Below are 15,448 nucleotides of genomic sequence, written 5' to 3'. Positions count from 1 at the left end.
GCTGCCAAAATATTGCAAGGGACCGCAAACAGTTGCTCGCCTGGTTTGTTGTTATTGAGGAATGATGCATACTCAAACAGAAGAACTGTCTTTTGTCAAAACAAATTATCAACACCTGCGATGGAGCACATAACGTGTCTGCGGCACAGAGCATCGGTACAAAGGAGAGATTCTTGTATACTTCTCCTTCTCTAGCATACATCTGATACAGCTGTGATGATCCTTCCTTTCCATTTAATTCCTGGCAGGAAATGAGCAATTTTAGAGTGAAATCTCTGTATCTAAAGTAGATGAAAATTGACAGGTATTCACCTGTGTGGATGCATACATTCCTTTACAGGGCAAATTCTATCATCAGCAAGACTTGCCTGTCCACAGACACAAAATTCATGCAATACAGAATTTTTAATGTGTCGTATTATAAATATTTGAAGGGAAGTCCTCCTGCTATTTACTGTATCTCCATCATGCTCTGCACATGCTCTGCACAACAAGTCCATCTGAGTAAGTGAATAAATGCATGAGGATGAATCAGGTGTGTGTTTGTGCGTGTGTTTGTGTGTGTGAGTGTGTGTAAATACTACATCAATCTGTCTGTATGTGCGGCCAAATATTTACATATTTGTCTGAAGAGAGTCCATCTCTCCTGCCAAAAGTGGAAGATCTCCCACTTAGACGTTAGAGAGAGGCTGTTTTTACAAAATCTCCCGTTCTCCCCCTTTGAGTTTGAATTTCTCAAGCACTCGCTATGTGTCTCCTAATTAAGATGTCTTTTTTTCTCACTTAATGTTTAACTTTCTCCCACCCAACTGTTTAAGAAATCTGTTCAAAAATAAGGCTAAGATATGCTGCACCAGAGAGCATCTACAACCTTAGAGCTTCCAGGCACTGGACATTGGCTGCAAAGGCTGTCGCGATTCGCGCTTGTATTGCGAGCGCGCCTCCAGGCGACTACGGGCAAGATACGTGCCAGGTACTGTCATGAGCTTGCCATCTGCAGGGATCTCCGGGTAGCAAAAATTGCTCTCCGCAAATCACAAGCAAGGCTTGCCCAGAAAGGTGTAACAGGGCCTTTTAATAGGGTGCAATTTTCACACAAAGTACTGGTTCTTCTTGAATCATTTACATTGTGATCAACATAGGATTTAGCAGAACCCTTGCAGACTAAACAAGGCTGTTTTCATGAAGTCTTTTTCATCTGAAAAACATTGGCACCCAAAGGATATCCTTTTCTCTTCCACCACTTCCTTTCATACACATCAAGTGATCAAAGTAAATAATGATGTGAAAAAATTAAAGCCAAAACATAGTATAAAGAAGGACTCAAAGTCAATCTTCCAACATTTGGAATTTGCTTGCAATACATCCAAGGGGTCTACCAAGAAATTTACCTGGTCTGACATGAGTTGCAATGATGATGAGTTGTGTTGGAGTATTTTGAGATTAGAAGTATAGAATAATTTCAACAGTAGTACATGATTTCTATTCCAGAAGATCCCATCCCATTCAGCATTGTGGGAAGGTAGAACATTATGTGATGATCAATCATGCCCTAGCAGTCATATTTTCCAACAAGCTCCATGCGATTCACTCTAGTGCAGAACATCAGTGAGTACTGCTGTTGCATGATTTGTCAATTATCAATTAGAAATACAAAATTATGTAGCAAACCTCAATCATATATGCTCTTAGACTGTCATACTACAGGCGAACCTTTTTGGCTAATATACTACATTTTCATCATTACCAAAAATTGTGTTATTGCATTGTTATTTCACATATTTTTTATGCATACTGTATGATACATACATTTTAGAGCACAAATCAAAACTTCTGCAGGCTTACGAGGACTGCATATTTTCACTTTAAAATGAAATAGATCTATACAGAACCTTGAGAATTATTATTTGAGTATCTGAAGGCCTCAAGCAAGTATCACCACTGTAAAGATGTAGAGCATTTGCGTCATTAAGAAGAAATCAGCTAAACCTCCCATCCGTTGTCCAGTCAATCAATTCCAACCAGAGTATCACACATCACACACTAGGAAATACACTCAGTTGCCAGGCTAGGAAACTTGTCAGTCTGTTAAAGGTTGATTTGAATTTGTCATCTTTCATTTGTAATTGGTTAATTGGCCTGGGAAACAAGTCATTTGGAAATGAGTAGGCCTATGCCCAGACAACTTTTGCTTGAAAACTGAGACCATAGGAGAGCCAAGAAAGGGATGCAACACTCACCCCCCCCCCCCCATTTCAAATAAGATAAAGAATAAACTTATGTCATTTTAAAAGGATAACACATTTCAAAAGCTGTACAATGCTACAGTTCCCATTCTTCCCAAAAATAGCCATATCGTTCACTGCAGGGTCACTTCTAAAGGACAATTAAGTGAGGTAATACTGTCATAAGGCGTAATCCCTTGAAGAATTTCACACTGGCTTCCACGCTTATCTTCACCAAATCTCCTTTCTTGAAATGAATGCAAAGTATTAAAATGTATCCTTTGTATTAATCACAACTTTCTTAGATTAGTTGTCCAATCACAATGAAACTTTCACTGTTCTGGTTGATTTAACTACATTTGTCTCACCCAAGGAAGGAAGTTATGTTTTCATCAGCATTTGTTTGTTTGTTTGTTTGTCTGTATGCAAAATAACTCAAAAAGTTGTAAACGGATTTGGATGAAACGTACAGGAAAGTTTGAAAATGACACAAGGAATAGATGACTAAATTGTGGTAGTGATGTGGGAATTTTTATGGATTTTATGCAGGATTATTGATAATTTGATGTGTAGGGTCAATGAACTTGGGAGTTCAAGCTGCGCACGTGCTTTGCCCAGGCAAGGCACCATGGAGCTGGAAGTTGATGACGTAACTAAAGGTTTCTATATTGGGAAATTGGGCAATTTTCAGCATGCATACGTATGAGTGAAAATCACTGATCTCATTTGGAGAACAAGATCAGTGTTGGAAATGAGCTGCCTGGTGGAGGTCTGCGCTCTCAGAATGCTTCTTTAGTTTTTTATTTTTTATTTTTCATTTAACGAAAAGCAAATTGAACATGGATTTGTGTTTCCCTTTACAGGGAAACTGATCTGCAATCATGAACTCATACACTCCTAGTCGTGCATATCAAAATGGCACTTTTTCTACAGAATTTCATACAACGGTGGTTTCTGATGTCAAAATAGCACATATTTCATCAGACTAGAAGTACGTTCTTGCCTAGTTAGCAGTGAGCAATGAAAACAGTGGGCCTCCGTAGAGTTTCCTCTCATATTCCCTGAATATGGGAGGTGAGATACCATTACCAGGATATTTCCTTGTCACATGCAGCATTGAGAGCCTACACTTTTGAAGTATGTAGCATAGCATAACCCTAATATCAACCAATACTGCATATCCAAGACATGACTTTCCATTCTATACCGGTATTTGAATTACAGTTTGCATGAAGACATCCCCTCCCCAACTGATCGCAAACTTTGCAATGAATAATGCACGCGGACCCCAAGGGATATGTCGATTATAGCTTTACACTGTGACTTGCATGGTTTTAAACATATCACAGTCAAGTTTGTCTGTCCTTTTCTATTCATATGACACTAGTCCATTTACAGGTGTAATCTCAGTGTTGCTACATGTAGGCCCTACAGGTAGTCTGTATCTTCAGCAACTCAAGCAACACTTTAAAGTACCAGTAATATATAGATAAATAGCGATTGTTGTGTGTGTGTGGGGTGGGGGTGCAGTTCATGCAAATATAATGTATATTTGTATGGTTCAAATCATGCCAGCAGCACAGAACTTTTTTTTTCAATATCCATTTTGAATGTATACACAATCAATTTTGCCCACACCCATGCAAAATGATTTGAAATTCACTTCGAACAGTACACAGAGGTTGACAATATATGAGACATCTCCACATGACATTACAAAGGGGTAAAAGAAGTCTGCTTTCTCTGTATCACTTGTCAGCATAAATGACTATAAAAGTAATAAACTAAGTTGGCAACAATAGATTGATCTTGTATAAATAAAAACTGCTTCTGTGATGAGTAGGTAATTATTTATTTATTTATTTAATTCAATTTAATTTAATTTACCTGGTAATTTCTTTTGCATAGAGGAGTCTACATATCTAAGGTGTGGGTCAACTGTGCTTTGACAGTGAGGGTAACATTTTCTAATTCTCAGTATAGTGCAAAAGTCTCAAACATGAATTATGTGCAATAAAGCATTGATAATTTGACAATTCAGTTTCATAACACAACACACATTTTATTTCAGGGTCTAATGAGATTTTCCACGTGAAACTGCAATTTTATCTTTGGACAGCAACTCAGTGATATTTTGGAGGTAGACATAAATTTGAGACACCATTTCTCTCTCAAACCCTAGTATATAGTACAGTTCCTCCTAAACTTTGATGCAAGCAATTTTCAGAAGAATTGCCATTGACAGATGACATTTGGGAATAACTTGGCTGGCTTGCTGATGAAGGCAATTGGTACTCAGTATGTTCAGGAAATGACAATTCACTACATTTTATGTGTATGTCATAGCTACATCAATGTGATCATATCCCCATTTCTACTCGGAACAATTTCTGACAGCTCTAAACTGCATGCCAACAGGAGAGGTTCAAAGTGAATTTGGTAATAGATTACAACCACCTCCAGGGGTGGATCCAGGAATTCTGTTACAAAATTATGAAATTAAAGGGGGGGGGGGACGCATGCACCCCTCCCTCATTTTCTCCTCTTATTTAAAGGCCCCCGGTGCACTCCCCCCTGGATCCGCCACTGATCTCAGTTTTGTGAAGTAAACATAATGGCAATGCTCATTTTTACTTTTCACACATGCAGGTACAATGTGTATTAAGATTGTGATTGTTAAACTGCTATTTCTTTCCTTTCTTACCTGCCACACACAAGGCAGGCCATATAAGAAATATACACACTTGTATTTGCCACGTCCTGCACAGAGCAATAAATTCCTTGTAGTAAGGAACATAATGAAAAAAATGTGATCTAAATTGCACTGACTCATGAAGAAAATTTGTGACTCCAATTGCTGGTTCAGGCGAGGCCACACTGTGCATGGGTAAGTCTTGGAGTTTAACCTGTCTATGACCCAACTCTCCAGTGCACCATGCATTATGGGATATAAAAACCTGGTGCGATTTTGCACAGTGTTCATACCCCTTTCACATCGCAAATAATAATTTTTTTTTTTTTTTTAAAGGTATTTCAGATACCTCTGACTTTTAGTGGTGTTCAGATTGCAATTGCAATCTCACTAATACTCGCAAATTTTATGTCCACACACATTAAAAAAAACAAACATGGTTTTTGCATCATGATTCAAATCACGGCCCAAATAATCACGACTATTACTGCTGTGTGAATGGGTCTTCTATGTGTCGAGGACCTACATACATTGTAGCTAGAAACTCTTTACCAGCATTCAACAATCCCTCCAAACTTGACCGAGTTGTATAGTTAGCAAGCCCACTCAGATGAATGGACTTAGTCCAAAAGGAAGACCAAGGTGACACAAAAGGGATTAGAAGGATAAGGTAATTTCTTTTCATTGACAATTAATATCAACACATCCGTGCCAATCTGCAATTAAAGCACTCAGCCATTTGTGCTGATTGGCAAACACAGGAAAGGTTAACAACATAAACATCAGAGAATAGAGCTCTACCACTCAGTATGCAATGACAGTGGCAGTCAAACCATGCGAGACTTATACACACTTTCAATGATAGTACAGGAAGGATATAACATTCACGTTTTGCTGCCCATGCCGATGAAATGTTGGAAGTGGGCCAGTGGTTTGACTGCATTACATGGTAGAGACAGCTGACATTTACTTGAATGATATTATACCAGAGAAATCAAGTTCAATGGCTTCTCAAAGGTGGCTGGAAGTAGTCTTTTTTTTTCAGACCCTCTGGATTTGCCATTAGCGCACTATAGTCCGCATCATAATCTGGTACTAGTACCACGATAGCCTGTGTCAATATATTGCCTCATACTGTGAATCAATTTGGGTCATAATAAATCAGAATAGTTCACTTAATTTTGTTCTATGGATTTCCTCTGGATGTCATCTTGAATTGAGTCAACTAGCTATAGGGATCTTGGAATAGATCTATATGGAATAGCTGTCTTGATCTCAACTTTGATATAATAGTATGTATGCTTAGACGAAAGATGCATTAAAATGATGTTATCAATTTCTTGTAATGTGCATCAATAGGAAATACAGTGCAATGTCCTTGAAATTTCTTGAAGTTGCATAACATAGGAGGAGTCTTTTAGAAATATAATGCAATTTGTTCCCCCCCCCCCCCAAGAAAAAAAAAAAAAAAATCTTGGGATCTTCTCTGTTATGCCGGCTATAATGGCTCAGTAATATGACCCAGATAGCTCCATTTTTACCGGCAACATACAGCTTTAAGCAGTGACGATGCAGTGAATATGGTCTATAACTACATGTACACCCTTTAATTTTTGGGAGGTTTTTCTTCTGTAGTAGGTTTCTAATATAATCTTCATTGTCAACTGTCTGTTGCTTTTAGTTTTACTGGAATACTGCTTCATGAAACTTAAGGTTTCCCTTACCTTGGGCAGTATCATCACTTCATTTATATTATCTGGATCTGGATGTGTGCGATGCAGGGCCCTACTGTCACTGAGTAATGGTAGGGCCTACAATCTACTGGGCATTAAACGCATCGGATGAGAGAAACCTCTACTGAAGAAAAACCTCGGATGTATCTACACTGCAACAATACCACTCAATTTCATATTTGAATTTAGAGGGGAAAGAAGGAGAAAAAACAATACTTACACTGACAAAATAGATCTGTGTTCTACAATCAGCTGAACTTAGATTACAGAGTAGACCCTAGTCATCCTCTGACCCTTGGCCTTTCTGGTTGTCTGGTTGTCAGATTCCGGTGAACAGCACTCAGAATTCTCATTTGGGACAGGAAAGAGAGCTTTCAGGATCGCAGACGAAATAGCTTGAGACACAGTCACAGAACGCAGTTCAAGCTAGTAATCAGATGCTACTAGCACCCATTCACAGCGGGACACCTGCTTACTTGCCACCAGTGAGCTGAACGCCCTCGAATTCGAAGGGGGAGTTGCAGTTCGAATTCCCCCGGGTGTAGCCCGGGCGCATCACTCCTCCATCCGATGGTTTCGCTCAATGAGCCGTAGCCAGTTTTCCCACCTGACAGATTACCGACGTGGGCGTAGCGTAGAGTGCACGACAGCTATCGGAGTGCCACTACCACCTGCACGCAACTTCCGTGATCCCCTCGTTGCACGCTGCTAATGTGCTGGTACTGAATACGAGTATCTGCTGCGCTTCAGCTGGTCATGGTAGTGAGAGTAATGTCGCCATCTAGTGGCAACTGGTGAGTAATACTACTAGTAGGTCGGTATTGGAGAGGTTGTCACACAGAGATAAGACTGGTTTTCAAAAAGTGCTGGTAGGTGGCATCTTACTGATATCTCTAAAATAGATATCAGTGGTTTCACATGGTCGTGTATGAAAGATGGCAAGCCAAGAGGTGGTGACGTCACACTGTCCCTGGTCCCGTAATCGAGCAAATTGGACACGCGAATTCAAAATGAACCTTCACAGGGTCTTCGTGCAATTTTCTGACCTGCCAAAGATTTTATCATCGATCTCGAAGTTGCTGCCTGTGAGCCTGATAAACGCCACTGACGGCCAAAGTACCATGGCTTCATGATGCCCTCATGAAAGGCCAGATGTTTATGCGATCAGAGCTGAATTTGAACATATTCTTTCGTTGATTGTCCATTTTTGTTCAACTTTGGGACATTATGTATGACGTCTGCTAAAGAAAAACAAACAAACAAGAAGGCCTATCATACTGTGAATTTTGTCTGATTTCTTCCAGTGTAACTCACAAAATCTGCAGATATGAAATGCATGAAAATGTTGCTGCAAACCTAAATATATTTGACATCGAAAAGGAGTAACACTTTGAAAAGGAACGATGCAAACTATTGTATTTTTTAATGGTTCTAAACTAAGTTTATGATCAACGCAATATTATATGCCAACAAAATATAACTATGCTGGAAAAGTTTGGTTTGTTTGTTTGTTTGTTTGTTTGTTTGTTTGTTTGTTAATTAGTGGGAGACCAATACCTAGAGATAAGACTGAACATTCATGGAAAAACAACCCCAAAAGAAATATCTTTTGATTGAAATCGTTGAATTTAAAAGGAACAGAATCACACACAAACATAATAAGAGCGTATAATAAGCACACACACACGTACCATAATGAAGTGAGTGTGAACATGCCTTTGCATTTTTAAAAAATATATCATCCTTTTCACACACTACAGATCAGAAAAACATATTTTTCAAAATCATGTGAGAAAAAAAAAACCAATACAGCACATGATTATGCCGACTAAACATTAGGGCCTACCAACAGAGGCGAGGTTGCGAAAAAACGATAAACATTCTCCGCTATGATACACTAGTGTATAATGTGGAGGAAGGCAACACAAGCTTGCTTTTACATGATAAGCCCCATCGTATTTCTCGTACTTTGAGCATAGTTCAATACCACTTTAAACAGGTCTTTGTGTTTATTGACACAGTGTGTACGTTCAGGTGGAAATTCATAAAATTATTCTTTGTACTTTGTAATTCTGGTATTGTATTGAAATTGAACATTTGATAACACTTTCCATGGCACTAGCCAGATTATGTGACTGATATATTAAAAAATTGTTCTAGTCTAAGGCAGAATAATGATATACGTTCTCTCATTGTGTTTAACATCTACCGGTATGTCTCTACAGATCATCGCATATCAGCGATGAGTTATAGTGTCTGTATAGATACCTCTGCCTATAAATCTTCTGAAAATTGCGACTGAAGAGAAAACGCAGAGTGATGATCGTCATATTTTGAGCTGAGTTGGTTATTTTTATTCCACAGTTTCAATTTGGGGGTTTGATTTAGATATCATTGCTTCTGCGTATTGCTTTTCTTTCAACCCGTATATTAACAGAAAGATCTGTCGTGCAGTATAATGTGGAAGACCACGGGCTTCAGTGCTCGCGTGTGGTCTCCGGTTCGACTCCCAGCCCGGTAACATAATTGTATACTAGTATAAAATAGTAGTCATAATAAGCAAGACTTCATTATCCTCATTACTCAGTCTTTCGAAGGAGACTCGGTCTCGTGTGTATAAGGAGAGTTTTTATACCCTATATGGGTTACAGTTCGTTATTCCGAAGCTCCACTAATCAGAAGGCTTATTAGACCTAATCCGAAAGTGAAATATCAAGGTTTCTTATTCCGAAGGTTCGTTTATCCCCAAATGAAAAAGGGTTCATAATCCCAAACTTTTTTTATTCATATGTTTTTCCGGATTGACAAATCTTCGGAATAACGAACCTAATTTCATTTTCGGACTAACGAACCTTCGAAATAACGAACTTTATTGCATTTTCAGGTTTTGACGAACCTTCGGTGTGTCGAACCTTCATTCTCAAATTGATGAACCTTTGGAATAACGAATCTTATTTCGCTTTCTGTCGGACTAGCGAACCTTATTTCGTTTTGCAGCAAAGGTCCTTCGGTATGTCGAACCTCATTTCATTTTCGAATTGATAAACGTTCGGAATAACGAACCTTCGGAGTAACGCCACAAAAATGTTCGGATCAACGAAACTTATTTCATTTTCGGATTAACGAATATCTAGGTGTATTATGGAATTTTTGTATTTCAGAAAAACGAACCTTCGGAATGACGAACATCATATAATCCGCCTCACTTCTCTTGAAGCAAGTAGGGGAAATTCCCGTTGAAACCGTCAAACATACGAGAACCGGCTGAAAACCCCGAATGGGTTGTCACTATATACAAGGTGACTTTTCACTGCCCTGCGTAGACTATAGATTGCCGAAGACTTGATAATAACAATAATGATTACAATCATAAAGCATTATTCCTAAATAAAAGCTGAGTTGACTTTCTCGTGGAGAAAAGTAAATTAGGCAGACAGATGGATGAATGTTTCATCATCATATCAGACAGAAATAGGACAGTTAGCATTCGCATTTTCATGAAGCAGTGAACATGTTATTGCTCAGAGTCACATGTGAAAATAAAATGAAACGATGTGTCAGGCTTTCATACAAGTCCTTAGATTTTTTTTTCACATGAAAACCTTCAATGTAAAATAATCAAGATAGGAAAATATACATATTGCATAACATTAAGTAAAACTTGCGATGAGTTGGAAGATGGCGATTTTTGCAAATGAGAATTGTACTTATGTGATCGTGATTGTTTTTTTAGGACTTTCATATTTCTTATAAACAAAGTTGGAGAGTTGTAACCATATAAAACCATCTCATATTTTGATTATTTTGAGCATGACGTGATTGTGGCTAGTTCGTGAAAACAGCTGAAATTTTGAATTTGATTACCTTTTCATTGTCCAATTTTAATAAAATGTTCATTAACTTGATTGTTTCACTAAACTCTTTTATTTTTTCTTAGAGTCATTTACATGAAATGAATGTTCCTCCTGTTAAACCACCAAATATCTCTATAAAATGTGGATATCAATCTGCCCACCACTAGCTTCTTATTCGGAACATTTATCCCCTCATCTATAAAAATAAGTTTCACCTTGAGCATTATATATAATATACCATTATCATGATTTTTTGGTTCTTTTTTTAAAACTCTTTTTACTACTTCATTCACATTGTTAAAGTGATAAAGATTAAATGAATTCAGTACTCAGAACTAACGTTTAAAAGTATATATAGGGCCTAATTCTTGATTCAAACAATCATCATAAGACGCGATTATGATAGGGTGTCTCTCGTAATTATGATTAGCCAAACATGTTACTCGACTGGTTTCGAACCAGTGGTCATCTTGCTAGTGGTCATCTCGATTGGTTTCACCCTTGGTTTCTCCCGGAAGGTGAGGCAACTCTCTGGTTTCACCTATGCATTGTATCATACCCTCCTGTTAGTAACTATGATTCTCTGACCCTGTTTGGTATGGGTAATCCGATGCTCCTCGATTTAGAGGACACGCCCTCCAATACCTAGCCCCCGCCCCTCTTTGAAAAGACGTGCGCCACGCCAGCTGATCAGACCATCTCGGTATAGTTTTGGTCGCAGTCCTTCTAATGAAATGATGTTGTTCTACACCATCAATGAGGGTTTAACGCGCGCCCTCTGTTGATGATGCCCATAACTAGGTAGAGCAAGTCTCCAAGGATTTGATTTTTACATCATTAGATATAAGATGAGGTGATCACTCTGCAGGTGCAGGCCTGTGAGTAAACAAACAAAACCAATGATCCTTCCTGGAGAGATGGACTCGACCTTTGCTGCAACTATTATAATGAGCAAATGCCATCCAGCCAATCTCCTCACGTCATTAGAAGTGAAACGTTTAACATGCTATGGTGGTTTCTTTTTCCTGGTATTCCTTGTTAATAGTCTAAACTAGAAAATGGAAAAAAAAAACACCGCATAGAGTCAGACATGTCGAGGTTGACTAACTTGTATGGACTGAAATGCAAGCTTGCACGAATACTGAACTTCTTCAACCCTATTTGGCTAACTCTAGAGAGGCTATGTCAAAGACTAGCATAAACTTCGGCGCTGGGATTTGTGGGAATGAAAACAGTATGGCTGCCTCCACGAAAGCAGAATTTACGTCTGAGGGTGAAGGTGTGGATCTGTAATTTCCCCCTGTTTCATCACATTGTGGTCGTAGAAACAGCCAAACTGCGCCCCAAGAATTCCAGCTACATAGATACCGACATCTTATGTGTGGACTTGTATGCCTTATGTGCTCGGACTTTCTTGCTAGCAGCTATACAGCTCGCAGAGATTGTTAGTTTGCTACGTGCGGTATGAGAGGACGAGTCGTGTATTTACAGCATAATAACAGTGCGGAACCAATTCCTCTTCGCTTCGCTCGCTGCTGGGAAGTGTATCCTCGGATCCTCGCTCCTCGCCCCCTCGACGGCTCGACGGCGCGCCTAAACACGGGTCGCGCTGAGACAACTCTGGCTTTGCGGTTTTCCTGTCCTTCTTCAGCTTTGTAACCAGTCTATTGGAGTTTATTGTTCTCTGTGCTGTGAAGCTCAAACAGAAATAACTTCTCATCTTATCGAATTGTCGAGCACATTCGTGTGTGGCAGGTAGTCCATGGATGAAGTTACCCAATCAGGCATGTGTTAAACTAGGTCTCCTTTCAAGTTCAAATTTACCTTCATGTAGCTCCCCTATCTGTGAGTGTTTAATAGTATTAGTGTTTGCTGTTGTATTCTTAATCTTAGCTTGTACTTTACCATGTCCAGATTTTTCTCGTGCTACCATTACCAGTATGTTGCTGATAGTTGCATTTATTACTAAAATTGAGTCAGTAAAAAAGGCAAAGCCAACACCTAAACATATTATTAGGCTAAAGTCCTAATTAAGGCTAATTAGATCCTTGTCATTTGGTTGTTTGCTATCAATTATTTCCCATTTTAGATTTTTACTGATACACGTTGTAGACCTCATGTTATCATTCCATCAGCTCCATTTACCATGCATCCACTCTTCAATCCTTGCGATTTGCTCCATTGCATGCATGCCCGGCACACTACACATGTAAAACGCTTGCGTTTGCAGTGTGTATGCGACAGCATGCTAGTATAAAGCGCTCAGTGCGTGAGCTCCCTCTTAATCTCAGATCGTGCACATTCTCTCTTGTTTCTAAATTCATAAAGCCTTAAACGACAAGGATCTATTCTAGGTGTTATATAAAACAAATGTTTTTCATTCGTGCAATGGACAGAATATTTCATTCGGTGAAAGATGAAATTATTGATCCATTCACCTCATGAAATATTCTGTCCATTGCACTTATAAACACTCATTATTATACAATGAACAATGTAGACCTCTTTTGAGAATAGTCGTGAATAAATGCAATGCATTTCCCAAAGTCTGCAAGATAGATTCTGGTAAGACTTGAGTGAGAGTCACTAGAGTAATCATCCTTGCTTTGTTTGTGACAGAGTGCCAATTTGTGGCAAGGACTTTTTTTCGTTGATGAGAAGGCCCAATCAGATGTAGGAGTACTCCCACTTTCCATGGCACTTGTGAGACTTTGCTCTTTAGCTGTTTTATGGATGAATGAAACTGCCCCTGCTGCAAGTAGGCACCCTTTCTCAAACAGGGATGTTTACTCTATATCTACAGTCTAGCTATCCTCCAGCGCATGCTTGCAGCGTTCCACATGTTTCCTCATCGTGAGATATATTAAGTGCCATCATGATGTATTGTATGGTAGCCCTGAAGAATCTGTGCCACCACTCGCTCAGATGGTAAGCAAGTGCTAGAGGAGTATCACAGAAAGCATGACAGCAGTTTAACATGTAAAAGGAGTGCAGACTCCCCACAATTATTTAACCGGTTGAGGATGGACTGATTTTGCTACAACACGCATTTCCGATAGACACCTGCCCGAGTATACTCGGGACTCGTCCTCAACAGGTTAATCACAGTGTGTGTTAAGCATTATCTGAAATGTGCACAAAGTTACCATGAATACCTGGAAAGGGTTCAAGACCATATTTGATGTTGAAATATGTTTGGGGAACTAACAATAACGTGAGTTTTGAAAGAATGATATCAACACGTTTTGAAAAACAGCTCTGTCCTTTCATTGCATTATGATTTTCAAAACATTTTTAAAACTTAGAATGTGTAAATGGACTGCAGTAACACAAAGTTCTTGAAGAATGAATTATGAAGCTGTCTGCTAGTAATTTAATTTTATGATACAAAGTCTATAGTATGTTCATGTTAATCTTCTGACATCCTTGACAACAGTTTTGATTGAATCTAGTAAAATCCCCCTTTGGAAATAAGTAAACCAAAGAACTCTTATGATTGATGTATGCAGCAAAGCATTTCCAAAGCAGTCTTGTAGAAACCATAAAGGTTGACTACTGAGATACTCTGAATCATTACATTGTACATACTGTAAAGCAAGATATTTTCACGGCATGAAATTTTCGCGAATTGGAGCCAACAGCCTTTTTCGCGACATGAAATTTTTTCATGTTGTTACTGGCATTCAATGCAAATAGTGACTATAAAAACTTTTGTGTGCATTTTGATTTTGTATTCACGAAATTCATAAGCAAATGAGAACATTCCTGGTTTTACATATTAGCATTTGTACATTTTCTGTCTTTTCTAAACCAAGAGATGTTTTGCCATACTACTTGTTATTCGAGATACAATTAACTATTAGCAATACTTCATCACTAGTTATTTGATGATGGGATGAGAATTGATTGCATGGCAAGATTCTGCTTGGAAGCAGTTGAAAGAAGACTAGTCTTTAACCTGCTTTGTTGATCTGTTTGGATTGATTGAGTGATTGGCCATATGATTGCATTCATGTCAAGGGTTGAATTTAAATTGTAGTGTCAAAAATATGATTTGTGCTGATGACAGAGAAGTTATGTTTCGAAGGACATAACCACATATAATAAAAGAAAAAAGATTTTTGGCCTCTGAATATACAACCCCCCAAAATTAAGGAACACTTTTTCTTTCATGTATAACTTTTTGATACGTGGTATAACTTTTACTTCTCAAAAATACCCTGTCCCCAATACAACTGTCCTGAATGACCTCAAACACATGTGTGTGTGATGTTTTAAAACAATTGTTCAATTTTTTTTGAAAAAAAAAAGGAATAAAGAACTAGACTCCGCTCATTGCTTAGAAAAAAACTACAACCTATTTTTAAATGAAAAAAGTGGTCTTCAACTTTTTTTGAGTGATGTAAATCGTATTTATCATAAACTGTATACAGTTTATGTCACTTTGGATATGTATGAGATCAACATGCAATTTAGTAAAGAAAAAATAGGCAGATGAAAGTACACTAGACATATTTCATTAAAATGAGAATTTGCTCTTTGCCATTTTGACTCTTCCAGCCTCATACCTTGGAACACTTGAGTGAAAAGAGTGATTTGAAAAGATGACATCAGAAGGAGCTATAGCAAAGAGGCTTGTGGAAAACCTCCAAACAGACCTACGAGCTCTGTTCAATGAAACCAAAAGGAAATATCCTCCTGTCAAAGAGGTGAGTCTTCTGAAGAACAACAAGTTTCTTAATTAATATTCAAAAACAATTAAATGTATTTAAAAATGGTAGTAAATGATAAATTGTCATGTAATGAGTGTGCTTTATTAGCAGTGGTTATGCACTGTTTCTGAAATAGCCATATCAGAATGTGTTGTACAATGTGCCAATTTTTTCCTGTGTGAAACATGTTTGAATATGATAGGAAAGTGAATGGATCATTATGACAAAAACA

At 38.3% G+C, this 15,448-nt stretch overlaps 1 protein-coding gene and 1 pseudogene across 1 annotated transcript in view; one reads left to right on the top strand and one right to left on the bottom strand.

Annotated features, from left to right (window-relative positions):
- Window positions 1-7,282, bottom strand: part of LOC139715430 (uncharacterized) — a 104,323-nt pseudogene extending 97,041 nt beyond the window's left edge.
- A 4,465-nt stretch (window positions 7,283-11,747) lies between these two features.
- LOC139715517 (protein MON2 homolog) overlaps window positions 11,748-15,448 on the top strand; it is a 100,168-nt gene continuing 96,467 nt past the window's right edge. Inside the window, exons 1-2 of the mRNA XM_071627087.1 lie at window positions 11,748-12,288; window positions 15,065-15,213. Coding sequence (XP_071483188.1) covers window positions 15,109-15,213 — 105 coding nt within the window. The 5' untranslated portion in view covers window positions 11,748-12,288; window positions 15,065-15,108. The remainder of the gene's footprint in view (window positions 12,289-15,064; window positions 15,214-15,448) is intronic.

Source organism: Diadema antillarum, unplaced genomic scaffold, assembly GCF_040938485.1.
Source record: "Diadema antillarum isolate AM-2024a unplaced genomic scaffold, OU_Dant_1.0 scf00000049, whole genome shotgun sequence".
NCBI lineage: Eukaryota > Metazoa > Echinodermata > Echinoidea > Diadematoida > Diadematidae > Diadema > Diadema antillarum.
Note: the sequence above shows the minus strand (reverse complement) of the source record. Positions and strands in the feature narration are given on the sequence as shown.